The sequence below is a fragment of the Notamacropus eugenii genome, chromosome 1, assembly GCF_028372415.1.
Source record: "Notamacropus eugenii isolate mMacEug1 chromosome 1, mMacEug1.pri_v2, whole genome shotgun sequence".
Taxonomy (NCBI): domain Eukaryota; kingdom Metazoa; phylum Chordata; class Mammalia; order Diprotodontia; family Macropodidae; genus Notamacropus; species Notamacropus eugenii.
The window spans coordinates 64056385-64084329 of record NC_092872.1 but is presented as its reverse complement, the minus strand read 5'-3'; the positions used below and the strand labels follow the sequence as shown (position 1 = coordinate 64084329).

The window sequence follows — 27945 nt, the reverse complement described above, 5'->3', positions numbered from 1 at the left end:
TACCAGTTCTTCTATCTCAAAAAAAGCAATGAATAGTTCTTCCATTTTATTTAATTAATCAATTATATTTTACATAACCTTTACTTTTTTACACTGCTTTGATACCTTACTTGAAATTTTATAATACTTTTCCTTTTAAAAAGTCAGTCTTCAGTCTCTAAGGCCTTAAGTCTTGTAGGGGAATTTCTACCTGGGTACCAGGGGAGCCCAGAGAGAATCTCACCCACATAGCGGGATTCCCTGACTGGAGATCTCTTGTATATTATCTTTTTTTCCCTCATTTAAAACTTAAATATAAACAATACTAAAACTTAGCACACTGTAGTAGAACCAGTACAATTGCTTACACATGATAGGTCCTTAATGTTAGCTGAACTGATATGGTATTCTAGTTTCAAAAATGGCACTCACTATGAAACCCTGAGATCCTTCAACCTCTCACTCAGACCCAGTTTCTCATCTGCAAAAAGAGAGAAAGGGATGACCTAGCCTCAGTCTGTGGTACTGAAATGGTATTCTAGTCTCAGCAGTGACACTCACTGTAAGCCGAGGAAATTCTTTAACCTCAGCACCTTTTCCTCATCTGATGGGTAAGGGTCCCTTCCAAGCTCTAACATCCTACAGTTCACGAAGGTTAGAATACTTTCCATCTCAGTATTCTGGTAAATACCCACAGTGTGACTGTCCAGCGTCACAAAAGGCCAGGCAAATCTTGGCCCTTTTCCAAAGTTAAACCTGTCTAGGAGGGGTCACCTAGGGTGTCACTATACTCAAGGTGTGTTTGGGGGACACGGATTAATGGGGGGACCTAACCTAACCCTCAATACAACGAAAAAGGCAACTCTGGGTGTCCCAGCAGATCTAAAGGCAGGGTGGGTGGGTACGTGAATGAGACCCGGCACATTCTCCTGCCCTAGCTCCGTGCTAGGGGAAGAAAGAAAGGGTTCAGGTGGGTTTGGAGATTTGGGCTGTCTAGGAATAGCGCCGCCAGCGCGTCCCCCCACCCCCTGGGCAGAGTGTCAGCCAGACAAGTTCCGTGTTTCCAGCCAATCACAGGTGGCCACAACAGAGGGATCCACCATAGGGGCATGGTTTAAGGGGTAGAGAGCGAGAGGAACCCGCCGCCGCACCTGTCAGCTTCACACCCAGGGGCTTCCTCCGGCACCGTCCTCAGGGCACCCCCACCCGCAGGGAGCAAGGCCACGCCCCCGACCCCGAGGCGGCTCCCCACGCCTCCCGGCTGCACCCCAGGGGGCTCCGTCTCCGTTCCCCCCCCCCCCCCCCGTCCTGGGGAGGGGAAGGGGCGGCCTGCAGGGGCTCACTCAGACGCTAGACCCTCAGCTTTCCCTTCTCCGCAGATGTCTCAAGCCTACCGCCCGCGAGCCACCGGCGCCGGGGCTGCCTGGCCATTCCCTCCCATCCCAGGGTCCGGCGGCCAGGCCTCCCCCGGCACCACGGCCCCCGGCCCCCACTCCGGACCCCCAGCCCCGGCCCACCCCACCCTCCCGAGACCGGCCCGGCTCAGCGGGCGGGAGCAGGCCGCGGGAGAGAGAGACCCTGGCCAGGGGAGGGGGCGGCGCGGACAGCCGGAGGGGCTGGGTCCAGGCCGGCTCCCCTCCGGAGCTGCGGGCGGCTGCGCCTCCGGCGGAGTCGCGGCTCCTCGCAGCCCCCTGGCCCGGCCAGCGGCGGGAGGAGCAGAGAGGTGTCAGCCACTCACCAAAAGCAGCAGGGAGCATCGGAGGTCGGGGGAGGGCAAGAAGATGGCAGCTTTCATTGTAGCGGAGGGGTCTCGGGCAGGGAGAGGCGGAGGCGGTGGCCAAGCTCCGGGGGGAGGAAGAGCAGAAGGAGGAGGTGCTGGGGCGGCGGCGGCGGCGGCGGCGGCGGCTGCTCCTCAGGCGACTGCAGCGCCTCGTCCTCTCGACCCGGAGCTCCAGCAACTAACACCCGGGACAACTTCCAAAGAGGGCCCGCACGCCCTCACTTCCAGGTCCTGGCCACCCCGGAGCACGCCGGGAACTGTAGTCCCGAAGCCCTTACGGGTCGGTAAGGGAACCGAGAACTCGCTTTCCCAACAGGCACCGCGGCACTTGGAAGGCGCCCGCCTGATTCCCCTCCCCGCTGGCCCTCCCGCGTCCCCACCCCCTACCTCCACTTTCCGGCGTAGCAATTTGGGTTAGGAAAGGAGATCCTTAGGAAAGGGCGCCCGTCCGCCTGAGCCACAACTACAGTTCCCAGAATGCACCCGAAAAGTACACCGGGGGAGCGGGGGTGTCGCGTTAACGCCCCTCTTTCCCCAACTCGGCGAAGACCGGCGGCGACTTCGGAGCGGAAGTATTCCTCTGGGGACTGGAGGTTGCGGGGCTTTTACCTACTTCGGTGCAGCTGCCTGTGGGATGTCGGTCCTGGAAGAGGTGAGGGTGAGTCGGAGGCTTGGGAGCCGGGGAATCGGGGCTTTCACTTCATCCCCGACTGTGGAGAGAACCAGCGCCCCCGCCCTCCCTGTGCCTCCTTTCTGGGGGGTCCCACGGTGACAGATTGAGGACAACGCTGTCCCCTTCCCACCAGGGGGCCGCCAGCCAGATCCGTGCCTCTCTGGGCTGGAGATGGCGAGCCCTCTTTCTGTACCCCTGTGCCCGGTGCCTAGTAGGTGCTTCGTAAACATGGAGGGATTGGAGGGCACCTCCATCTGCTCCTGGGGGCCCGGACCCGGACATGGTCACACCTGGAGGTAGGCAGGAGGAGGCAGGAACGGAGAGGTAGCATCAACTCCAGCTAGCCCGGGCAGGGAGTCTGCGTCCGGTTCCCCCGACCCCAGCCAGAGACTGTGGGCTGGCAGCTAGCTCCTAAGAGCACGTGCTTCTGGTGTTTACCTCTGTGATCCTCTTTAGTGACGCGATGCTTTCCAGCGTGCGCACCACTGATGTGTTGGAGCCTAAAGAAAGTCTTCAGGTTCTGTAAAAGGCTTTCAGAAACTTAACCCCGAGAGGTGGGCATCCCTCCGGGAGGCTTCCCTGCCAGCCCAAGCTTTCAGGGTCAGTACAATGTGAGCCATCATTAGCAAGCCATCCTCTCGAGCAGAGGTTGACCAGTAATCCTAGTCACTGACAAGGAGTAACATGATCTTGGTTGACTGGAGAGATTTGTCTTGCAACTCTGCCAGATCTTAAGAGTCTCTGAGGTTGTAGTGGCATGCTTTCAGTGGAAACTGTGGTTGGTTGTTTTTTTTTTAATTCTTGGTGCTGGACACTTATTTGGAACCAGTCAGACTGACCCAAGTCAGGCTGATAAATGGTTTTTTTGGATCTGAAGGGTGATCTTTCTAAGCACTAGCCCAACGGTACTAGCTACTGCTTGAAAATTGGTCCACTTGTTTGGATTTTCTGGCTCCAAATACTGATGTTACAACACCAGAAAGAAAATTCAATTCCCAATAAAGATATAATTAGTATGTCCTATGGACATAGGACATTGCTTAGTACTGGGGACACAAAGATAGATATGACAGGTACTTTGATCTTAAGGAGTTTACAGTCAAATGGGAGTGAGGGTTTGGGAAATAGAACATAAATAACTGATAAAAGAGGAGATTGGGATGAGGGCAAAAGGGTCTATCCAGGCAAAGTAGGATGAGAAATCACTTTATGTTGAGAGATATTATGTAAGGTTTTGTGAAGAAAGCAGTTCTTCAATTAGGCCTTAAAGAAAAGTACTTCAGCAGAAATTGGCAGGTCTGGAAGAGTAGGAGAAGGAAATCCACTCTAGGCGTAGAGATAGGAGAAGGATGGACAGAAGTCTAGTAAGGTTAGAATGCAGAGAATTAAAGGGGAAGTAATTTGAAGTAAGACATAATTGGATCCAGATTGTGAAGGACCTTGAATTTCAGTAACAGAAATATATGATTTAGCTTGTTGGCCAAGGGTAGATTAAAGACTAAATTGGAATTCTCTGATTTTTCCCTCTCTCTAGAGGCTTTTACAGTAAACCCGTTGAAAAAAACATTTAAGTGTTAAGTGGTGAGGACACTAAGACAAAAGTGAAACAGTCCCTTTGGGACCTTACCATTTAGCCTAGGGAGGCCAACTCTATAAAACAAAGCCCTTCAACTATTTGAATAGTACTATATGAATAACTTTACATTGCGGTTAACTATTTGCTTTCACTAAATTAGCAACTACAGGTGCTTCCAACTCTACCCCCTTATCTCAAATATAAATTATTTTCAAATTCCCAGTCTGTCTGGGCTGAGCATATAAAACCATAGGACAGAGATTTAATTTCCACAATTATTTTATCCATGGCTTAGTCCTAATTTTTTCCAGATAGAAATGCATGTAGGACAAAGCACAATCATCAGATTAAGTCTACGATTTCATTTCAGAGAAAGTCCACTTGGGAATTTACAAGTGCAGTCATAAAATCAGTTATAGGATAATAAAAGGGTTAGAGCTGAAGGGATTTTAGAGATTATCTATTCACAGATGTGAAAACTGAGACCCAAAGAGGTTTTGATTTCCTCACTAGTGACTCCTAAATCACTGAATTACTTCCTGGCTCCCAAATCATAAACTCTTCCAACTGGAAGGTCTGTTAGAGGTCATGTTTTTCTAGCCTCTCACTCCCATGGTGTACTCTCTACGGTATCCCTATCAGGTGACCAACCAGACTCCCAGACCAGTGATTCTTCGAGTAGACCATGCCTATATGTCTCTCCATTGTCTTTTGAGTGACTTGCAATTTGAATTCTTTGTAGAATTTAATATTTGCAACAATATAGTATTATTGAGGAAACCTTTGCATTAAAAAAAAGATGAGCCTTGTGATATGTTTTACTTGACGTCACGTATATAATCAAAGTCAAACTGCTCACCTTTTCAAGAAGGAGGGAAGAGCAAGAGGAAGGGAAAGAATTTGGAACTCAGAATTTAAAAAAAAATTTACATGCAATTGGGAAAGAACTAATGGAATAAAAAGTTTTTTTTTAAAAAGGTTGGATTTGGTGCTGAGGATCAGCTTGGGATAATTAAAAATCACTGCTTAATTTCTCAAATTCAGTCTACCTCCTCTCTTCTCATTTCAGTTATGGGCTTCATTCATTGTCCATCTGTAGTGCCTTATTCAACTACATGTACCTAGCTAGGTACAACTGCCTGTTGTTTTCTGAACATTAAATAATTTTCATCCTGTTCATTAAGTAATTTTCATCATATTTATTCTTGTATAAATTGTTATGCCACCTTCTTTTGAATATTACTAGGCATTAGAACTAGAAGGGATATAATCCAATCATTTTTACCAATGAGAGAACTGAGGTCTGAGAAGTCACTTACTCAAAGTTACACAGTGAGTAAATACCAGAAGTAGGATCCAAACGTAGGTCCCCTTTCTCTAAATCTGTAGCTTTCTATTGTACAACTTCTATTGATTCATAGATTTCATTGAGGAGCCCTAATAATGTTCTAGGGTTTGAAATCAGGACCTCACTGTAGGAGATTCCTTCTCCAATTAGACTATCATGACACACTAGTGTCATACCTCTCTGATGCCTCCCTTGAAATTGATGATCAGAGGATCTTGGAGCAAGATTATATACATGATTGCATTTATGAAGGAGTCCTGTGTGATCTTAAGGCATGTATGAAAGACTATTGTAAGAGCCATTAAGGTTGTGTTTTGCTCCATAGAGTCAAATACATTTTTGTAATCAGCAAACAATAATTATAGGGAGAACTTGCATTCTTTGTGCCTTTTAGTTAATTATGTGACTATTAAAACTGTAGACTGCTGTAGAGAATTCTTTCTGAAAGCCTGTTTATTCTCTTTTGTTATTTTCGAAAAACCTACTCCATATATGGGTATGATCATTCTCACAAAAATTTGTAAAGATGGTAAGTCCATAATTATTGATGCTCTCTCAGTCACTTTGAGTTAGTAGTATTTTTTTGTGATTTTCCTCTCCCTCTCTTTTTGGCAGGGGAGGAACAGTGTTTTCTTCCTGAGATATTTTGTAAAAATAAATATGTAGTAACAGTAACTCAAGGCTTTCAAAACAGTATTACCTCCAGCACAAATTTCTTTGGCATAAACCTTCTCTGGTCTAGCTGCTTTTCCTGAATTCATCTATTTAAGTGCCTCATTAACCTCTTTGTGTAGCATATTGGAAATTGAAATGTTAGGGACCAAATTTGATAGTTCCTCTGTGACTAATGTGAAAATAGAGTATTGTAAAATACTGATAAATTTATTTCATTTTCTACCTATTCATTATCTTCTTGCCATTTTCATCAATGAACGCTCTTGGTGTGATTTGGCTCTATTGGGGGGCACCAAAAGCTTTCTACAGACTTGATTTCATTTCTGCTGCTTTCATGATTTTATAAATGGAGAATGGTAATCTGCAATTCTCCTCTGTAGATTTTATAAATGAGTTCATATTTCAAACTAGTGTTATCCTTCCTTGACTGTCATGAGATAAAGTTTTTACTGAGTAAGGCAGTTTCTGAACTCTTGACATTTTTAGGGTGATTTCATTATACTAATTAAACTTTAGTGGTGATAAAACCAATATCTCTGCCTTTTTCCATTTCCCATTTATAGTGTCAGTGTGCCTACAGCAGGCATGAATATCCCAGTGCAATTCTGAATCGGGAAATACAAGACTCTCCACATGGAAGACAGAACCAAAACATTTATTCAGACACCAGAAAGCCAAATCCATTATAGTCTATACACAATAACAATGCAGAGGACAACACCTTCCCCAAGCCTTCGCCCTGCTAGGCTTCCCACAAACCACAAGCAGGCTTCCCTTAAACAAAATGCCCTTCTCACACTCACAGCCAGCTGCCTGCCTCCTTCAGTTCTCACAGCTCTGCTCTAGCTCCATCTCCTCCTGTTCCACCCTTCCTGTTCCACTTGTTCAGCAAGCTCCTCCCTCCACTGGCTCCATGTGATTCAGACTCATGTGACTGAGGCTTCCATGTGACCCAGGCAGGTCACATGGGCCTATTAATGAATATGAAAGATCTATCCATTTAAATTGCCGTTACACCATTTTACAGCTTCTTTGAATAGACCAGGTTGAATTTATTGAAATAGTTGGCAGCATCTTCCTTTTTTCCTTATTTTTGTCCCTTTTTAAAATAATTTAATTGATTTTTAAACTTTTAACCTTTGATCAACCTAACCTGTAGTTTAAATCCAGTCCAGTCCAACTCATTCCATTATGACTCCCAAAGTAGCAACCAGGTATTTCCTATCTATTAATATTTAGTTAATTTCATTTTGTGTGTAATTATTTTTTCCAGTGTTCATCACATTTAATGCCTTTGATTTCCAGGGGAATAAAATGTAGGCATAGTTTTCTAGGTACTCTACAGGTCGTTGGCCTCCGCCTTTTCTGAAACCTGAGCTGTATTTGCTAACATACCTTCTCTACCCCTGCTCTCCCATAGATGTCACTGAGCATGAAAAGGTACATGTTGACTTTGTTTGTATTAAGTTCGTAATAGAATATTTCTGCTTATTTATCCCCTGCTTAACCTGAAGTCTGTGAACTTGTGATCTTGGGGGGTTTTGTTAACATTCTGACCACTGTTTTATATGATGATTTCCTTTGTGATAGAATAGATGTGGTTTTTGTTATAGGTGTGGTTGTTTACTAACAGTATTCTGAGAAGGGGTCCAGAGGCTTTATCAGACTGTCCTAAGGGAAAGAACACCTGCTCTAGCAGATGCTGGTGCATTAGCTACAGTGGTCTTCATAGGTCATCTTTTTGTTTGTGGTTATTAAGAATACCAAATAGTGCATGAAACTATGTTTCTTAATACCTTGAGGCATGTAATTAAACCAACTCTTCTAACTCCTTTGTTTGCCTTGGCCAGGAAAACCAGTCCTCTGTCCTTTAACTACAACTTCCTTTTGTCTTCTGGTCTTGTTTGTTGCAATGCAGTTCTTCCAGCTGTAAGTCAGTCAATTCATTGTTCTTAAGACAGAGTTCTAACTAGTTCCTCTTTGTATGGTCCAGTATTTCTAGAGATCTAAAAACTGATTCAGAGTATGGTCTACCTCCTTTTCCGTTCCTCCCACTTCCTCTGTCCAACCACCACTCTCCCCCAACAAGATTCAAGACCCTTTTTTATTTATCTTTTCTTTGTTTCATGGGTTGCCATAGTCAAAGAATGCATTACTTAACAGCCTACTTATTGGTAAAGAATGTCTGCTTGCTAAGCTAAATTGGTTATGGGACATCAGGCTTAGTCTTTCACTGAAACTGTGTTTGAAACCTTATGCCCAAGCTTATGTTGCCCTTGCATATCTTTCATGAGTCCAGAGTAATCTCCATATCAACATGGTAGGATTTCATAAGTAGGCAAGGAATTTTTTTAGTATGAGCATTTTTTGTAAATGGAAAGGGTAAATTTTTTTTCTGGTAAAAGTAAAAGAATGATTTATGATGACATACTGTATGTAACCTGTTTCATTGAGATGATAAGAATGAAAGAGGAAGTGGTGTGAGAAACTTTTTGGTATTACATTAATTATATTTTATCAATTGATTCAGGTTGCATAGGCTCAGAAAACTATGAACACTTCAGAGAGCTGGGTCCTTAGTGGTTCCTCATTAGCATCCCAAGTTCATGCTGCTGCTGTTAATGGAGATAAGGGTGCTCTCCAAAAGCTGATAGCAGGTAAGCATGCTTTTTAAAGTCAGAAAAACTTAAAAAATAGTTTGGGGGAGCATTTACTTCCTTGTTTTAGAATGTGTTTTTTTTAATCTCAATTTGAATTTGAAAGTAATTATTCATTTTAAGGAGAATTGTCCTTTTAACAAATTATATTTTATTCAAAGTCTAAAACTTTTCAAAATGAAAAAGTAGGAAGGGTGCCTAAAATGGGTTATTTTAAAACAGTCATTTGTGTAAGCTTGCCATTAAAAATTAGAACTACATGAAAATAGAATGAATAAATGCCCACCCAGGAGCTGAAATAAGCAGAAAAGGCTTTTAAAAACAGGGTATTTAGGAAGCAAGAGAAATGTCAGTAAAATCATTGTAGATGAGAGTTATGAGTTCAGACAGTTATTAGCGATGTGACCCTAGTTAACTCATTTAACCTCTGCCTCAGCTTCCTCATCTTTAAAATGGGGGTAATTATAGTACCTATCTCCTAGAACCATTATGGGAATAAAATGAGATGACATTTGTAAAGCACTTTACAAATCTTACAGAGCAATTTAAATGCTTGCTATTATGAACCACTTTCCAAAGTCTAATTTAATGAGAAAACTAGAAGAGGCATAGAAGATTAAGGGTGAATAACCAAAATTGTAAATGAGAGGAAATGTGACTAAATATTCAATAAGTATTAGGCACCTGCTGTGTCTGAGTCACTATGTTAGGCACTAGGGGTACAGAGACACACAAAGTAGACCCTGTCCTCCAGGAATTTACATTCTACTGGGCATTGCGGGGAGGTGGACACAGTGCAGAACTAAAAGTTAAAGAACCTGAGTTTTAACTCTGACTTTTCCACTTAATACTTTGGGACAATGGACAATCTCCTAGCCTTCCCAGGCTTGTTTTCTCACCTGTAAATGGGGGTGGGAGCAGAGGGAGGGTGCTGAACCAGCTGGCCTCTGTGGTCTCTAACATTTCTGGAGCTATGCTTTATGCTCCTTTATTGATATTAGCTACACCAAACACACAAGTTAGTAAAAATGCAAAGTAATTTTTGCAGGAAGATTACAGCAGTACCAGCTGAGCAGAATAGGAAAGTCTTTTTTTTGTAGCAGGTACTACATGAAAATAAGTCAGTCACAGAGAAATATACATGCCTCACTGAACTTGGCCACACACCTTAAGTTTAAAATATCTCATCTTTGAAAATAAGAGAGCACTCAAAATGAACCAGAAAATAAAGGAGAAAAAATAAAAGGTATAATTATTGCTTTCACAAGTTCATTGTACTGATCCTGATAATTATCCCCTGGTTACTTTTAACTTTAATCCCTAGTAATGGAAAGCAGGATTGTAATAGAGGATTGGACCTCGGGTGGAATTATGAATGTCACACTCCTTACCTCCACTGTGACTTTGTGCATACATACCCTCCTGGAGACTATTTCCTCATCCTTAAAATAGAGATAATAGTATTTGCAACCTTAAAAGGTTGTTGTGAGAAAAGTAAAGAGCTACATCAGTATACCAACATAATAAAGATTAAACATCCAGATGTTTTAATGATCATTTATTCTTCAAAAGAAGGACTTCAGTCCTTCAGAGAGACTCAGTCCTTTTCAGACATTTTATTTTCATAATGTTTCAATGAGATAAGTAGTGAGTGTTATTTTTAAAACACATCCCTGTTCATAACTCTTAATCACTTTTGTTGCCTAGTAATTGTTGTTGTACAGGAATCCTAAGTAAAAAGAAATTCAGAATTCTAAGAACCCAAGAAGAAAGGTGCCAAAAGTTAGGTTATAGTGTGTTATTAGCATAATCAGTATATGTTTAAGCGAAACCTAAAATTAATGACTACATGAAATGATTACCATATCCAATTATAAAATAATTTTTACCAACAAATTCATGTGTTGAACCTTGATTTATTACCTTGAGCATCAGTGGAAAATTATCCTAGACCTAGAAGACTTAAAGAAAATAAATATGTAATCTAAGGTGCTGATTTGTGCACTTTAAAGAGCACTTATGTGATATGTTGATTTTTTAAATGCTGGTGGTGGTATAAACTAAAATAATTATAAATCATTGCTGTTATATAGTTTTATAGTTTATGTACCTAGTATTGGTGATAACCTGTATAAGTATAGAAAATCAAGTTAACTTTAATGCTTCTGAAAATGGAACAAAAACCATGTCAAATTCTTACTTTTTGTCTGTAATTTTCATTTTGACCCTCTTAGAGAATTTTGAGGAAATATTAATACTTCAAGCAACATCATTAATCATCCACAATTACTTACGGTTTTTCAAATGAACATCAGTTGTATTTTTTTAAAGGAATACTTTTCTTTAAGAAAAAAATTTAATGAAAATTGTTTCATAAGTTATTAGCAAGTACAACACCCCCCCTTATTTCTGAAGTATAAATGTGAAAACTGAAATAACTGAATCAATTAAAATCAAGAATTCCGTAAATAATTGAGTATGTACTCTATAGAAGGAATTGTTCTTAGCCAGGAGAGATCACAGATTTAAATTTCAAGCTGGAAGAGACTCTTAGAGAAGCCCAGATTCCTCATTTTAAAGGTGAAAGACATTTTTTCTTCTGTCTGGAGAGGTTATAGAAGTTTTCATGGATGAGGTGATAGCTGAACTCAGCGTTGGAGGAGGAGGATTTGGGCTGGATGTAGGATCTGTTCCAGGAAGGAGGGATTTCATGTGTAAAAGCTAAGAAGATTTACATGTAATTGGGGAAAACCAAAAAACTAAATTTTTTTAAAAAGCTAAGAAAAAGGCAAAGGTAAGCCAAGACTAGAGAACAACAACAAAAAAAACCTCTCTGAGTCAGAGAATGGAGAATGGGAGGAGTGTGTGAAATAAAGCTGAAAAGATAAGTCGGAGTCTTAAATGCCAGGCTATTTGTGAAGAATACACAAATCTAAAAGCATTCAACTATTAAACTTTTTGAACTTTACTTTTATTAATAAATTACCTTTCTCTAACCCTTATTTTATGAGTTACACATTTTCTAACATGAATTATGAATAAATCTTTGTACTAGACCTCCACTTTAATACAAATCAGTTTATTTTTATTCCTGCTCTATAGCATTTATTCAGAGATGATATACTGATGATAATGCTTTTTATAGCAGTACCAATAGAGACTAAAGTCAATATCACCCTCCACAAAATTATGTGGAGGCATATGAAAATAAACATTCAATATTCCTGGCTATTGAGTGGGCAGTATGTATAAAAAATGCTTTCATGTTTAGTTTCATGAATGAAAGAAGGAACTTAGCTTAATTTATTTTTTAATTTATGTCCTTGATTTGAAGGATTTGGATTCAGGCAAGAGGAAAATATTCTCTCTAACACTTAAACTTTGATACTTCAGTGGATCTATGACCTCATCAATGGGGGATTTAACCCAGAGGTGCAAATCAAAACCCTGTCTTGTACAACCCTTGTCCATGTCCTCCCTTAAATCCTCCATAGGGCTTCCTTCTAGATCTAGAGGGCCTTCCTCTAGATAACTTGACATTGCATAAAAACCTAGAAATCACGACACAGGTTGGAGTTACCTTCTTTTCAAGTAGTACATCTTGTCCAATGAGAATCCTTTAAGATGTTTCTTTTGCACAGTTATTGGTTGGTACTCTGTTGTACCCTGATCATGCTGACAATACTCTACTTTATTGCCCCTTTGAGTGACCTAAAACTTTAATTCTTTGTAAGTTGTAGTGTTCCATGACTTGAAATTAGGCAGGTAAAATCACCAGTAGAAATATTGATATTAAGAAGATAGATTTCAGAGAGAATGTTGGGATCAATAAAAATACTGCTCACTTTCTCAAAGATATTCTAGCCCACCCTCTTCTTCTTCAGTCCTTGTCCCAGTTCATTGTACATTCAGGGTGTCCATCCAAGCTCTGTGTACTGATGATCCAGTTCATACAACTGTATATCAAAGCTTGGACAATAGGCATTCTTTATCCGCTTGGTTTTTCATGTTTTGGATAATTAGACCAAATCATTGAGTGATTTATAGATTTTATTTAGGAGATTCTGAAATATTCTAGGACTTGATAGAATCATCAGTGTCATTTACAAATAGGAGTGTCTAGAAGATCCATCCACAAGGAATCCCTCTTTAATTTGAATTCTGTGTTAGGCATCTCTTATGATAGTGGCATCGTAGTGATTGTTTTCCTATTTTTTTCTTCCTTTGACATTAATAATCACAGGTCACAAAACAAATTTGTCTTTCTTATTACATCTTTCAAAGAATATTGTAAAAATTTAACATATTTATGGAATATACCTTGCTAAATGAGAACCTGTAAAGTGGTGTTTTTGCTTTGCCAAATCAAAGGTCTTTTTATAATCAACAGTAAGCGCAATGAGATCTTATATTCTCTGAATCTTTCATTTGTCTGATACAAAGGTATGATATGCTATAGAATATCACTTAAAATTTCTGCTGTTCTCTCTCTGCTCATACCTTCATCAAGGATGCTCTAAAACACATGCAGATTATTGTAATATTTTTAGAAATGGGAAAATAGCTATATAGATCAGTAATTATTGCTATTTTCTTAGTTGCTCTTTGGGGTAGTGGTAAGATCTTTGATTGATTTGATTATCCGTTTCCCTTTTAGATCACTTGAAACTTGATCCCTCAATTCAAAAAAAAATTGCTTCCCACAGGAACCTCCTCTCTGTATATTTGGTCTGGTCCATAGCAAAATGTGGTTTACTGCCAAATCTGACCCACTGCCTGTTTTTCTATGGCATATGAGCTAAGAATGACTTTTACATTCTTAAGTATAATAAAACTTTATTTTAAAAATGTAAAAGCCATTTTTGACCTGCAAGCCTTACAGAAATAGGCGGTGAGTTAGGTTTGGCTGGCAAGATATAATTTGCTGATGCCTGGACTTTAGTTTTTCTGCTCTTTCCATCTCTGTTCTCTTTTTTTTTCTTTTTTTTTTTTAAAGCCAGAGAAAACAAAGTTTATTAAAGATTCGCCATCTTGAATTGGCTCAGCTCAGCTCTTAAGGAGCCCAAGTATTTGTAACACTTGTATTCGCAAGTGGGCCAGATAGAATCCCAGCTGGACAGCGTCTGAGCTGGATTGAATCAGAGCACCTTCATGGAGGCGAGATGGAACTAAATACAGAAAAGACTATAGGAGGGATCTGGGGGTGGTCTGGTAGTCTAGGGTGATGGGAGGAGGGATTTAGGGAGGGTCTTGAGGAGAAGTCCTAGGAGGGAATCGAAGGAGGGTCAAACAGCTGGAGACTATCAGGAGATATCAGACAATGGAGGGTTTGGGTGGGAAGCAGGTGGGGCAATCCAGAGATCTTGATTGGGGCTATATGGGAATGAATACAGATCTTGCTGGGAGTGGCGAGCAGCCTGGGGAATGGGGTTTTGATTGGGTAGGGGATGCCACAGAGACCTGAGCAGAATGACAACGAAAAGCCCATGGGCTTTCTGAAACTGCCCGAACAAATGGTAAGATTAGATTTGAGTAAGAAAGGCCAGATTAAGTAGGAAGATTCAAGGGGAGCTCAAGGAGGCTCCCAGAGTCTGAACCCCATCATTTCCCCCTCAAACAGATTGGACCCAAATTCTTCTGGAGTAAAGGGTCTCAGCTTCTGAAACTGCTTTCTGCTGGCAAGGGACGTAGAGCTGTCCCTGCCTTGTTGGGTCCTGTTCAAGGGGTCAGATTTCAGAACCTGGGTGGTACCAGGTCCAGTGGGCTGGAGACCTCAGATTCAGGTGGAGATTGGTATATAGCCTGGGCTGTCATCTGGAAGTTGATGGCTCAGACCCTGGAGGAGACAGATCTGGCCAAGATGTTAAGCAGACAAGCACCAGATAGGCACAAAAGGATTATAGTCAGTAAAGGAATAAGAATAGGGGGAAAGAAGGATAGAAGCCAGGATTCCCATGAAGAGGATAATTTGGGGGTACTGAAGTTATTATGGACTTCTTGCATCCATTTTGCCTTTTCCAAGATACATTCAGTATGGACCTCTACTTGTCCTGAATTATTGATGTACATACAGCAAGATGTGTTCACTACAGCACACACACATCTCAGTTTTCTTTAGAAGAGATTTTGACATTAAAATCCAATTGTGGTGGGTCTGCTGTCAATCATTGAAGAAGAGTCTGTTACAGAAATCTTGATAGACTTCACGATTTGTTGATTCTTCATTGCCCTTCCATTTATATCTTAAAATGTCTGAGTTGTCCTGACTTAATTGAATCTCATGGCATGCTTTTTGTGAACTTATTTTTTCCTCCATACTTTCCACTGTTTCATGAAGTAATACTACTAATAATCATTTTCCACCATCCTTTTCCATAAGGTTTTGCAGATGCAGCTCTATTCCAAATCATAGTGACCCTAGATTCATGTATCTTTTTCTTGGAGTGGAGATCATTGATCTCTTCACTGAAACAATTGGTTTACCTCTGTTAGATTCCTTAAAAAATGGTGATATCTGGGCAAAGCACTTAACCTTTCAGCACCTCAGGCAACTCCAAGACTAAAATGCAGAACAGCTGCTGATAAGAATTTTTATTTTACCAAAAATTCCATACCTTGATGAAAATACTGTCTGAAACAGTAATGAAAAATGGTAACAGTCTGTGTCAGTGTTCATCCTTTTATCCATTTCTCTCTTCTATTATGTCAACAGCTTATCTAAATTCTTTGCATTCAAATTGTTCACCCTATTTTGTTCTCATTTTTATTCTTGTAGTTTTATATTAATATTGATCTTTATTTTAAACAAGCTAATTGTGTAAGATAAGTGATTTGGAATTAACACGTCAATAATCTGTCATTTCTTGTCTGTTAAAATATTATCAGTTTCATCCATTGTGATTTTACTTGGTGCTTGCCATATCTCCCAACTCTCTTATTAAAGACAAATATTTGTGATATGTAAGTACAAGACTTCTAATGAGCTACATCCTTTGACCTTTCTTGTTCCTCACTCTTGAACCTTGTTTTTCAACTTATTTTTGCCATCCTTTGCATTTAAGTTACCAAGTATTAATGCATACGTTGATTTCCTTTAGAGTGCCTAACATTTTTATTTCTCGGCTTCCTCACCAACAGTGGATGTTGGTATATAAGTTGCAGTTTTCTTCACAGTGTGGGGTTTTTTTTGCATATGCTTATGAGCATTGAGTATAAATGTTTCATGAAATGTAGTAATGATATCTTTTTGCTGCCATTAGATGTAAAATAAAATTAACTTCATTAGGTCTTTTGTTTGCCTTTCCAAAGTGAACCCTGTGATTCATCTCTCCATTTAACTATAACTTCCTTTTATCTCTTCATTTCATTTACTATAAGACTATCAAGAGTGATATAATTTTGTTCCTTCAGCAGTATATCAACTTGCTGGTCACTAGACAAGTCTCTCACATTTAGAGTACCAATAATTAATTTTTAAAGATGATCTTAAAACCATGCGATTGATAACTATCCCTACCCTATTTTTAATCATTTTGCCACCATCATTACAGAAATAAAAGGGAGTTGATTAAGATTGTTTCTTAGTTTGTCGTGGACAAAGAATCCATTGCCAACTGATTATCCTATCCATATGGTGTCTCCATACCTAATGTGGTCCTCAAAAAGCAGCCTCTGCCTGACACCTTTCTAAAAAGGCTCTATGATAGCTTTCATTCTGCTGGCATAGCCTTTAAGAACTCCACACCACAATGAGGCATCAGAGTAGATCTTGGTTCTCTAACACTTAAGGATATTGTTTTTCTGTAATTCTTTATTTATGTTTGAGATAATAAGTGAAAAAGCTTTTACTATTATAAGAAAAGGATCTATTATAGATCAAGGGACTTATTATTTTAGAGATGAGTATATTCTTGGAATTGAATGTAACAAGATTTGAATTTGCAGCCAGTAATCCAGGCTCCTACACTAACACTGTATTGCAGGGGTCGATTGTGGTTTAGAGATAGTCCTGGATTCTCAAAGTCTGTGTCACAGGAACACAAGCAGACTTTATTAGCTGTAAAACTTTCATGTATGTAGAGAAACTCATCTGTGGCCAAAGGAATAGCCTTGCTAAGTTTAGAGAGACTTATCAGACAGGCCACCATGTGATGATTTCTTCCCTTCCTTCCCCCTCCCTCCCAATTCCAAGCAAAGAATGGGTCTGTTTTGGTCTCCACTGATGAAGTCAAGTACAGTGCAGGTTCATTCATTCATATAGGTAGTTTATTTGATAATTAGCTATTACCTGGAACTTAAATTGCCTTATACTTGTAATTTTGCAAAGAAAAAGCATAAATCCTGTTATTTGGTCAATTATTTTTAAATAAGATCCTTAAAAATAGAAAGCAAACTAATCAAGTCATGATATAAATTGGTGGATTTAATTTTAAACTGTTTTCCTTGGTTTTTAAACCTCACCTGATTCTTAACAGATTTGTTCCACTTTGGTTGTCAAGGAGACTTCTGCTGTCATAGTTCTCAAATTTTATATTCTGCAATCAACTCCTATTTCTTCTTAAACTTGCATGTATTTTAAGCATACTTTTATTTAACCTTTATGTTTTATCTCAAAATGTATGCTGTGTTTCACTTTTCTAGACTGTGGCATGTCACAACGGATGAAGCATTTTGTCTGGATTCAGCTTTGCTCACTAACCACTCAGTGAATTCATTTGTTTTACTATCTTCTGACTCCCCTGCTCTGTTTCCATGGAGAGTTATGTCAATGATAGTGTGGTATGTGACTCCATGGAAACAGATGTGTCCTTCTCTACAGACCTGACTGATTAGATCAAATACCTTCTGTGCTGCACATTGTCATGGAAGAGGATTGAAGAAGTATTCCTTGAATGAGACATGTTATAGTGGCAACTCTGAGTATTTAGTATAATATGGTAGATTCCTTTTTTAACAGATTTAGATCTACTGTATTCTAGATTATGTTCTCTAGAACTTTATCCTAATGCAGTAATCCATTAAGTGAGATATTAGTTCTTTATCCCAACATCATCATTGTAAAGGAGCCTCACTTAATATTTTCAAGATGCTTTACAATCAGGTTAATCCTTCCATGCTAACTATGAAATCAGTCAGTGTTTATTTTTGTACTTGGAAAATGATGACACTGAGATACAAAGTTTAAGTGAATGCCATAAACATAATTGGGCACACACTTTAGTTTAAATGATATAGTCTAATACTGTCTATGTTACAGAACGGTCCCCTGGCAAAAGTAGTTTCTTAATTTTAGAAATATCTCAAGAGAAACAATGTGATTTTTTAGAAAATTCTACTATGTTTCAATTTTATCATCAGTTGTATCTATTAGTACCAGTTTGTTAAATATCTTTATCTCGGAAAAAAACTTGAGATTTCATTAGCTCTTTACCAGAATTATGTTTGCATGAAATCCTTTGCTCTGATGAGTAAATCCTGCCTATCCATGTTTTCTTGTCTGTGCTGTTGCCCTTTCCTTCCAATTCTATTGACACCTAGAGATGTTCTACAAGTAGCCCATTGTAGAAATTTTACTCTACTGAATTGTTGAAGATTTATCAATTTCATTTTATAGTCACATCTGCAATGCAGAATACATTAATAATTTCTCTAAATCATTTTACAAAAATAATAAAAAGCAATAAATCCATTTGTTGTGTACTCAATCATACTTTAGTTATTACTGATATCTTTGGTGGTGGTTTTTTTTGTGGAGTGGGGAGATCAGTATTTTTTTCTTCTTTTGTGATGTTAGCTCCTAATGTCTCTTTGGCCAACATGCATAAAATACTCTGTAGCATTTTAGCCCATCCCCTAAATTTGGCAAATAGATAAGGGAGTGGGGGGGATGGTCAGCAGAATTGGGAAAATGGGATATCCATTTCAGTTCTTTTTCCTTTTTATCTAAAAGCCTACTTGAAAAATACAATAATTATCAAGTGCTTTGTAAATTTTGAGGCCCACAGTATATACACTGTAAAGGAGAGAAGAAACAGTGGCTTACTTACAAAGTAATTCAGTCTAAACCCTTGGATGATAAGGTAAGTGGGTATGGAGATGATCTTCATGAATATTCACAGGCTACAAAGATTACGCTTACCTAGAAGCTGAGAAATCTACCAGTTGGGCCCAACTCATAATGCATTATGAATACATCAGGGTTATAAATCCAGACAATAGAAGTATTTTATGCCTGCTTCAAGACTGTCATATAAATTTGTAAGTGGATATAGATCTACATTTTATTCTTGATCTCCCAAGAGATCTATGAGATGATAAAATGCTGAATCTTCTTCCTGGTGAGCATTTCAAAGTAGTACCTTTGTGTTGTTTCTTCACAGTACTTTCAGTGGGAACTTCATAAATGCCTGTTTTTAGATCTCTGTCTACGATTTGGAATTAAATTTTTTGTCGGTCTGTTTTTTGGGTTACCTTTATCAAATGTATTCATCTACCAGGAGCCAGCCTTTTTGTGAAGAATTTCTCTAAGCTTCGCTAGGCTGATCCTCAGACAGTTGTCACCCCACTAGCAATTGAATTCTTTCCAGCTTGGTAGAACCTGCCAGAACTTGTGCCAGCATAGCTTTCAGAAACTCAGGAACATCTATGTAATAAGGCATTAAAAGAAATGCAGGTGAAGCAGTGAATACAGCATTGGCCCTGGAGTCAGGAAGAGTTCAAATCCAGCCTCAGAAACTTAGTAGCTGCGTGACCCTGGGTGAGTCACATAACCAAGATTGCCTCTTCCCACCCCCACCCCCCAAAAAAAGAAAGAAATGCAGTTATAGTTTTCTTCTCCTCTTGTACCTGCTGTTCTCCCTGACTCAAATGCTCTGCTGCTATTTAAGCAATGCAAAACTTTTTTGTGAGGACAGACTAATGTGTTGTGTATTGGTTTAAGTCTTCATTGGCACCAACTACAGTTGTAATAATAAAAATTAACTTTCATGCTAGCCAGAGGTAAGAAAGGCTTTTACAGATAGACATGGAAGGAGAGGAATACATTATTCTAATATGTGAAAGCTAATAAGCTTTAGGATACATCTTTTGTGACCAGAGGAAAGTAGTAGAGAGTGAGTGATGAGACTAAGAAATTTTGAAGATAAAGGAAGACAGCTGAGGAGCTCATGTCACATCTTAGTATTGTTAGTGATTTTGGAAGTTAGGTCATCTATTGCAAGTAGGGAGATGGGACTGTAAATTAGTAAAAGTTACCTTGGAGAATGAAATAAATAAGGTCAGAGTAGAAGAATTATCAAGTATCAATGCCAAACTTAAGGCAGATAATTATGAATTTATTACAAATTACTGTGGATTTGTAGTACGTGAAATCAGCTCATTTTTTTGTGACTTTCTCTAATGGTGCTCAGCAGCTCTGGAGCCAGAAGCAAAGGAACCAAGTGGTGGATGTTTCTCGGATAAATATACATCAGGAGCACAAACGATTCTAAGATAGTAGCTATGAAAATTGCAGTATCAGACTATATGGTCAAGACTGGATACCGACACAATCAAAGTCAAAATGAAAGAAGTGGATTTGAGAATAGGAACCTGAGATCATGACGAAAGCAAAACATGATTAGTTATGAGAGAAGAGGTTATAGTCTTCCCTGGGTGTAGAAGGTGGTAGAATTCCATGAAATGGTGAAGGCTAAGGTGTGTCCAAGTTACACGTGAAGGGAATGAGAAAATGCAGAAGTGAACTTTGAAGGAAACTAGGGATCCAAAGAGAGAGGTGATGATGGACTATGTTCCAGGAATGGGAACAGCCTGCCTAACGGCATGGAGAAAGATAAGAGCTCTGTGTGAATGACAACAAGAATGTCAGTTTGTGGTGGAGTGTGCAGATTGTAATAATGAAAAATAAGTCTTTAAAAGTATGTGGGAGCTGGGTTTTGATGAACTTTAAATGGCTAACAGTAGAGTTTGTATTTGATCCTAGACTATAGGCAAGAGGGAGCCATTGGAATTCTTTTTAGCTGGGTGAGTGAAATAATCAGACCTATGCTTAAAGAAAATCACTTGCCACTGGGTGGAAGAAGACAATTGGCAAGAAGAGATAATTGAAGGAGACCAGTTAGTAAACTACTGCTGTGGTCAAGCGAAGAGGTAACAAGCACCTGAACTAGGGCAGTGTCTTTGTAAGAAAAGGAAAGGATACAAGACATGCTGTAGAAATAGAACTGCTAAATAAGGTTTGGCAACTGTTGTCTTTGTGGGGTGAAGGAGGGAGAAGAGTCAAGAATGCTAGCTCTACTTTTGAATCTGAGTGACCAGAAGGCTGGCGGTACCCTTGATGGATATAGGGAAGTTCAGGAGAGAGGAGGGTTTGAGGAGTGTTGAATTAGAGATGTTTTTAGGCTCTCCAATTTGAAATGTGCAGTAGGTAGTTAAGGAGAAAGACTGAGACTGCCTATATCTGTATAGAGATTTTTGAGTTCTCTGCACAGATGATTGAATTCATGAGGTTGCCAAGAGAGAAAGTGTAGAGTAGTGGTTTCAGACTCAAATAGGAACAAATCTCTTGTGGAATATTGACTTAGAAAACCACAAATTAATGTTATGTTGTATTGGATTTTTACTTATTTTGTTAAACATTTTCCAATTACATTTTATCTGGTTCCAGTTGCACTCTAGCTACAAGTTTGACCCCTCTGGGGTCAAAAAGAAGGGACAAGATAGAGCTTTAGGATATATTTGTAATTGTGGCCTGAGATGTGGTTGATAATCTAACAAAGGAGACTGGAAAGGGAGGCAGGAGAACTGAAATAGAAAAGGTAATACCGTGGAATGCCTAAACACAACTGTTAATGAGATTAGACCATGAATTCTGCCATCCAGGAACAGTCACTTACATGGAACTACGTGTACATATTGAGACACTGTCCTCCTATATTGACCCCAAAGCCTCTGTTCCTTCTGGCCTAATTGACACTTCTCTAGTTCAGCACATGATTGCTTGTCCAGAGTTGTGCCAACAGTGTCCATGTTAGCTGAATCAAAAAAGATCAAACTATCATTCATATAAATTATCACTCCTTAGTTGAATAAGTCTTAGAACAGGAATTCTTAACGGTTTTTAGTATCATGGGCCCCTGTGATCATCTGACAAAGCTGATGGATGCCTTCTTGAAATAATGTGTTTAAATAATTGAAGGAAATAATCAAATTTCAGTTAAAGATTTATAAAAACAAAGTTTATGGGCCCCTAAAATCTATCCCCAGACCCCTCAAAGATCCTTGCACTCCAAATTAAAGAACTTCATGAAATGTCAGAATGTGGCTGAAATACAGCAAATGACGTTACCAGAAACTTAGCAGTCCCCTACCATACCGTATCCATGCTGTGCAACTTCTCTTGGCTTCTCTCTCCATCTAGAACTGAATAGCCCACCCTGTGACCCCAGCTCTCCCTGGTCACAGGCCTACAGTGGCACATGCACTCCAGCCTCGAGCTCAGTCTGGATCTCTCCTCTCCTTTCTCCATATCCTTTTTGAACTCTAGCTCTGAGAAAGGTAGTCCAGTCAATACCACCAGTCCTGGTAAAAACATGTCAATGTCTTTTGCTCCCATTACCATTCTAACTTTCCTGCCAAAAAGCTACCACCCTCCTATAAGTATTGTTTTTCCCTTGTTAGAATTTAAGTTGCTCAATACAAATCCACTTAGGACCAAGTTTAATTCAGTTTAATAGACATTTATTAAGCTGCTTACTGTGTGCTGGGCACAAGAGGTAGATTTTGGGTTTACAGAGACAAAAACAGGAGAAATGTATAAGCAGATAAAATATAATACTATACATGTATATGTATAGTATGTGCACACACACACACACACACACACACACACACACACACACACACACACACACACACACACATACACATACAGCTCCTGCTTCAATGGATCTTCCCACCAAGACTGTTTATAGGAGAGGGCCTATTGAGGTCCATGAAGTTGTCAGATGCTCCAGAATTTATCAGTGTCTCTATCTAGAGGACTTAATAGTCAAGTTCTCTAGTCAAATCAAGGGGTGAGAATGAAGGTAATTGTTGTTTCATGATTCAGTCATGTAACCCCATGGACCATGTATGACATACCAGGCATTTCTACCTCTCAAAGTCTGTCCAAGCTCATGTTTGTTGCTTCCATGATACTATCTATCCATCTCTTCCTCTGCCATGCCCTTCTCCTTTTACCTTCAATCTTTCCCAACATCAGGGTCTTTTCCAGTGGGTCCTATGTTCTCATTATGTGGCCAAAGTATTTAAGCCTCAAAATTTGTCCTCCCAAAGAATAGTCTGAATTAATTTCTTTAAGTATTGACTGATTTGATCTCCTTGCTATCCAAGAGACTTTCAAAAGTCTCCTCCAGCACTACAGTTTGAAAGTGTCTATTCAAATTTCAGCTTGAGGGTGGGAGTGGGAGTGGGGGTGGGGGTCCAAAAGTTGGCTGAAAAACTAAAGAGGACTGATCCTGACTGCAAGGCCAAGCTGGTTTCTCCTGGAAGATTATCCCCATTGTACATGATTTAAACATAAAGGTGACATCATAGGCAAATGGGTGGAACAAGGAAGAAATTACCTGTCAAATCTATGGATAGGAGAATTGTTCATGACCAAACAAGACACACATAGGTTTGTAGGATGCAAAATGGATGATTGTGATTATATAAAATGTAAAAGTTTTTGCACAAACAAAACCAATGCAACTAAAATTAGAAGAAAAGCAAGATGTTGGGGAGGGTGGGAATCTTTGGGGCAAGTTTCTCTGATCAGGTCTCATTTCTATATAGGGGATTGAGTCAAATTTACAATAAGAGCCATTCCCCAATTAATAAATGGTCAATGATAGGCATAGGGAGTTTTTAGATCCATGCTATCAATAGCCATATGGGTAAAAAAAATGTTCTAAATCATTAATAATTAGAGAAATGTCAATAATACAACTCTGAGGTTACCACATTACACCCTTCAAATTGGTTAAGATGACAAAAAAAAGAAAATTAACCAGCTCATTCTGAAAAACAATTTGGAACTATGACCAAAAAGCTATAAAACTGTGTTTGACCTAGCAATGTGCTATGAGGTCTGTAAACCAAAGAGATATTTTTAAAAGAGAAGAAATATCCATATGTACTAAAATATTTATAGCAGCTATTTTTGTGATGCCAAAGAACTGTGGTGCCCAGTAATAGAAATGGTTGAACAAATTATGGTGTATGAATGTGATGCAATACTATTACACTGTAAGAAATGATAAAAGGAGATTGCTTCAAAAAAAAAACAACAAACCTAGGAAGACTTGTATGAACGGATGTAAAGTGAAGGTAGCAAATTCAGGAGAACAATTTGTCCAATAACAATATTATAAAGATGAGTTTTGAAAAAACTTCTTATCTCTTATTAACCCAGTAGAACTCATGATGAAACATGCTATCTACTCCCAGTTAGAAAACTGATGGACTCAGAGTACAAATTGAAGTATATTTTCTTTTCTTTCTATTTTTTGAAGTGGTTAATGCAAAACTTTGTTTTGCATGACTATACATATTTGTAATGGATTTTGTTTTTCTTGCTTTCTCAATAGGTTTGGGAGGGGGAGGAGGGAAGGAAAGAATTTTGAACTGAAAATAAAATGAAATTGAGTTTAAAGTTAATTTTTAAAAAAGATCACCCCAACAATTTATTTTTATCAGATTGTTTAATGTATTTGTAATGTACTTCACCTCTGTGTATATATCTTTCTAACACTTTATATTAAGCAAAAGATTAGGTAGGGTAGGAGTGGCATTTTCTCACCCTTGCCCCACTTGCCAGACTGCCCATTACAATCTCCATGACGTTACTCCAACCTTCCCTCCTATTATTTCACTGGTAGATTACTTTGTTAAGCATCTGTTATTCCATCTCATGAACTGGAGCTGCAGGAGAGAATAAATTAAAAGAGAGGCTTACCAAAACTTGTATTCTGAAGGGTAGACAAGGTGGCTGAAACCTGGATCGAGTTTGACCTGAAAGTTTTCCTCAGAGGCAACGGGGCAGAAAGCTGGGAGGGAAAAAAAGTTGACCTATCACAGCAGAATAAGGCTCCTTTATTAGAATTACAATCTGTGGCCTGAGAAAGAAAAATCCAGTTACAATATAGAAGGGATGAAGCCATATGGGACACAGTGGCATCTAAGGAAAATTCTAAAAAAATTTTAATACCTGTTTACCCCTGAATTACTGCTTTTCAAGACCACCTTAGCCATAAAGAGTTAAGAGGCTCCAGCTGGGGCACTGACTTTGAGAAAGGAGCTTGATCATCTGGAAGGTTGTTAACTGAGTAGTCACTATGTTTCACCATTGAGCCCCCCAAAAAGAAGTAAGCCTTCACTTCCTAACTTGAGAGATTTAGGTTAATCATGAGAACTTTAACCATCATAAACATAATTAGAGTGGAATATGCCAACCTAAGAGCAGGTTTGTAGAATTTATTATGCAAATAGGCTCAAAATTTAAAGTCATTTCATTGTCCTGCCAAGTGGAACCAATGGATGAGAAAGCATTTATTAAGTGATTACTGAGTACCAGGCACTGTGCTAAGCACCATGAATACACAGTCCCTGCTTTTGAGGAGTTTTATCATTGAAGAAGACTACAGATGGGTGGGCAGAAGGTATGAAAAAGACAGGAGAATGAGAGAGAAAGGATCCAGATGTCCAGACACAGCTACTGTCTGCTTACTTGGAAATCAGAGGTATACATAAAGGCTGTGTAGGTATGCTCCACTCAGAGAGTACAAGAGATCATGACTTTTTGCTTTAAATTCAAACCCTTTCTTTGGGTCTGTTGTTCTGGTTTTGCCGACCCTTATCCTGACTTTGGACTATTGATCCTGTCCCTTTTCTCTGAGCCTGTGACTCACTGTGGCTCATCTAGTTACCACACAACATGTAGACGCAACCCTTTTTTGCCTTTGGTCCTTCCCGGGCTGTTTGACAAACAGGTAAGTGACTTTTTTTTGCCTTTTGTTTCAGCCCTGCTTAGGCTCTGTCCCTCCCTGTTCTTTGATCTTGGGTTTCCATTCTCTTTGATGTCTTTGATCTTTCTCAAATTCAGACTATCTTGCTCCAACTATCCTTTTTACCTGGTCCAGATTTCTGCCAAACTGTTGAAGTGTCTGCTGCCTTGTTCCAGTTCATCTGTGGTCCTTATACCCTACAATCTGATACAAGAACTAAAAAAAAAAAGTTAAACCAGAGCTAAAGTAACTTTGAGGTTAGACATGAATGTGTACTTTCAGGCCTTTGTTTTAGGAACTTTTAAAATACCATAAACTTGCCCCATGTAAAAAGTTTATTTTTAAGTTGTTTGAGACTTGAAAGTTCCCCATAGAGGTGGAGATGAAAATGGTAGTAAAATTCACTGAATAGTGCTCTCAAAACCTACTTAACTCATAGAATGCTCTTTTCAGTCTAATGATTTCATTGCATAGAGAATTCTAGAAAAAGAAACTCCTAAACCAATTGCAGTGGACACCTACCTGCAACCTAGTTTTCCACATTTGCCTGGGGCAGTGAGAAGTTAAGAGATGCAGTGGGCTGCAGTTGCTTTGTAGTGGATGGCTACTGGACTGAGAAAAACCAGTGTAATTCTTGCCTCAATCTCACTGGCTGTGTGACCTTGGGCAAACCAATCAGTTTTTCTCACCCTCAGTTTCTTCATCTATAGAATGTACCCTGCAAGGTTGGTGTGAGGGTCAAATGAGAAAGCGTATAAAATACTTTGCAAAACTTAGAATGCTACGTGAGGTTAGTTATCTTCATAAACACTGCACAAGAAAATGGCACGGTAGTGAACACAGAGGCAGACTCTCTTAGAATGAGAAAACCTAGACTTGGGGCATCTTGGTGGCACAGTGGACAGATCACCTCCTCTGGAGTCAGGCTAACCTGTGTTCAGATGCCACCTCAGACACTTACTAGCTGTGTAGCCCTGGGTAAGTCACTTAACCCTGAATGCCTCCCACCCTCATCCCCCTCCCCTCCCAAAGAAATACCTACATTCAAGCCTATGATACATTCTGGCTGTGTGACCTTGGGCAAGTCTCTCAAACTACAAGGTTATAGAAATGTGGCAGATCTGCATTAGTAAGCATTCTCTCATCAGGGATTCCTTAAACCAGCTGGTCTGTGTGGTTCACGCACCTCTGGAAGTCTCACACTGAAATGTTATTTGCTTACTAAGGTACTCCTCCCTTTCCCAGCTACACATGTGTAACGCCAGATTTCATTCCTGTGCTTCAGCAGATACCAGACATTAAAGAGATTTGCACAAATGTGCAAAACAATGTCACTCATTACTAATCTTTCCTTTTGGAAAATGGTTACTCGTCATAAAAAATTTTAACTTGTGGTGGGTTTCTTGTTGCTTTTAAATTAATCAATAAGCACTTATTAAACAACCTTTATGTACCAGGCGCTGGGCTAAAGATACAAAAAGAAGCCAAAAGACAGTCAAGGAATTTATAATCTAATGGAAGAAACAGCATACAAAAAAGCATATACAAAGTGAGCCACTCACTGGATAAATAGGAAATAACTAACAGAGGGATGTAAGGAAAAGTTTCATGGAATGAGCTTTTTGCTTTCCTGGAGATCTTCAAGTAGAAGCTTTTCAGTCTTTTTTTTCCCCCCAATCATGTCTGACTCTTCCTGAACCCATTTTGGGGTTTTCTTGGGGGAGATACTAAAATAACTTGCCATTTCCTTCTCCAGCTCATTTTATAGATGAGGAAACCGAAGCAAATGGGGTTAAGTGACTTACCCAGGGTAACACAGCTATTAAGTGTTTGAGATCTGATTTGAACTCAGGAAGATGAGTCTTCCTGACTCCAGGCCCCCTAGCTATCACCTAGCTGCCCTCAAGTGGAAGCTGGATGATCATATTTAGGATGTTACATAAAAGATTCCTGTTGAAGTACAAGTTAAACTAGATGACCTCTTGAAGTTCCTTCCTAGCTCCAAGAATTCAAGGCACTTGTAACACAAGCATTTATTGACAGTGTGCTATGTGCAGACCACCATGCTAGGTGCTAGGGATATGAAGGCCAAAACCAGTATTTACATAGATACTGAAGTACAACAAAATTTGAAGGGGAGAAGCTCTAGAGGAGGTGTCATTTGATTGGAACTTGGCAGGAAATAAAGTTCCCTTCCGGCTCTAACATTCTC

The 27945-nt window shown here is 39.5% G+C and overlaps 2 protein-coding genes across 6 annotated transcripts in view; one reads left to right on the top strand and one right to left on the bottom strand.

The window, feature by feature from the left end:
* ERP44 (endoplasmic reticulum protein 44) overlaps positions 1-2112 on the bottom strand; it is a 130519-nt gene extending 128407 nt beyond the window's left edge. Inside the window, exon 1 of one of the 2 annotated variants that reach the window (XM_072604581.1) lies at positions 1718-2112. In XM_072604581.1, coding sequence (XP_072460682.1) covers positions 1718-1774 — 57 coding nt within the window. In that variant the 5' untranslated portion in view covers positions 1775-2112. Of the gene's footprint in view, positions 1-411; positions 642-1717 lie in introns of those variants that run through there. The other variant, XM_072604588.1, reaches the window with a different exon arrangement.
* A 38-nt stretch (positions 2113-2150) lies between these two features.
* Positions 2151-27945, top strand: part of INVS (inversin) — a 244110-nt gene continuing 218315 nt past the window's right edge. Inside the window, exons 1-2 of one of the 4 annotated variants that reach the window (XM_072604529.1) lie at positions 2265-2417; positions 8562-8688. In XM_072604529.1, coding sequence (XP_072460630.1) covers positions 8583-8688 — 106 coding nt within the window. In that variant the 5' untranslated portion in view covers positions 2265-2417; positions 8562-8582. Of the gene's footprint in view, positions 2418-8561; positions 8689-27945 lie in introns of all 4 variants that reach the window. The other 3 variants (XM_072604518.1, XM_072604510.1, XM_072604503.1) reach the window with 3 other exon arrangements.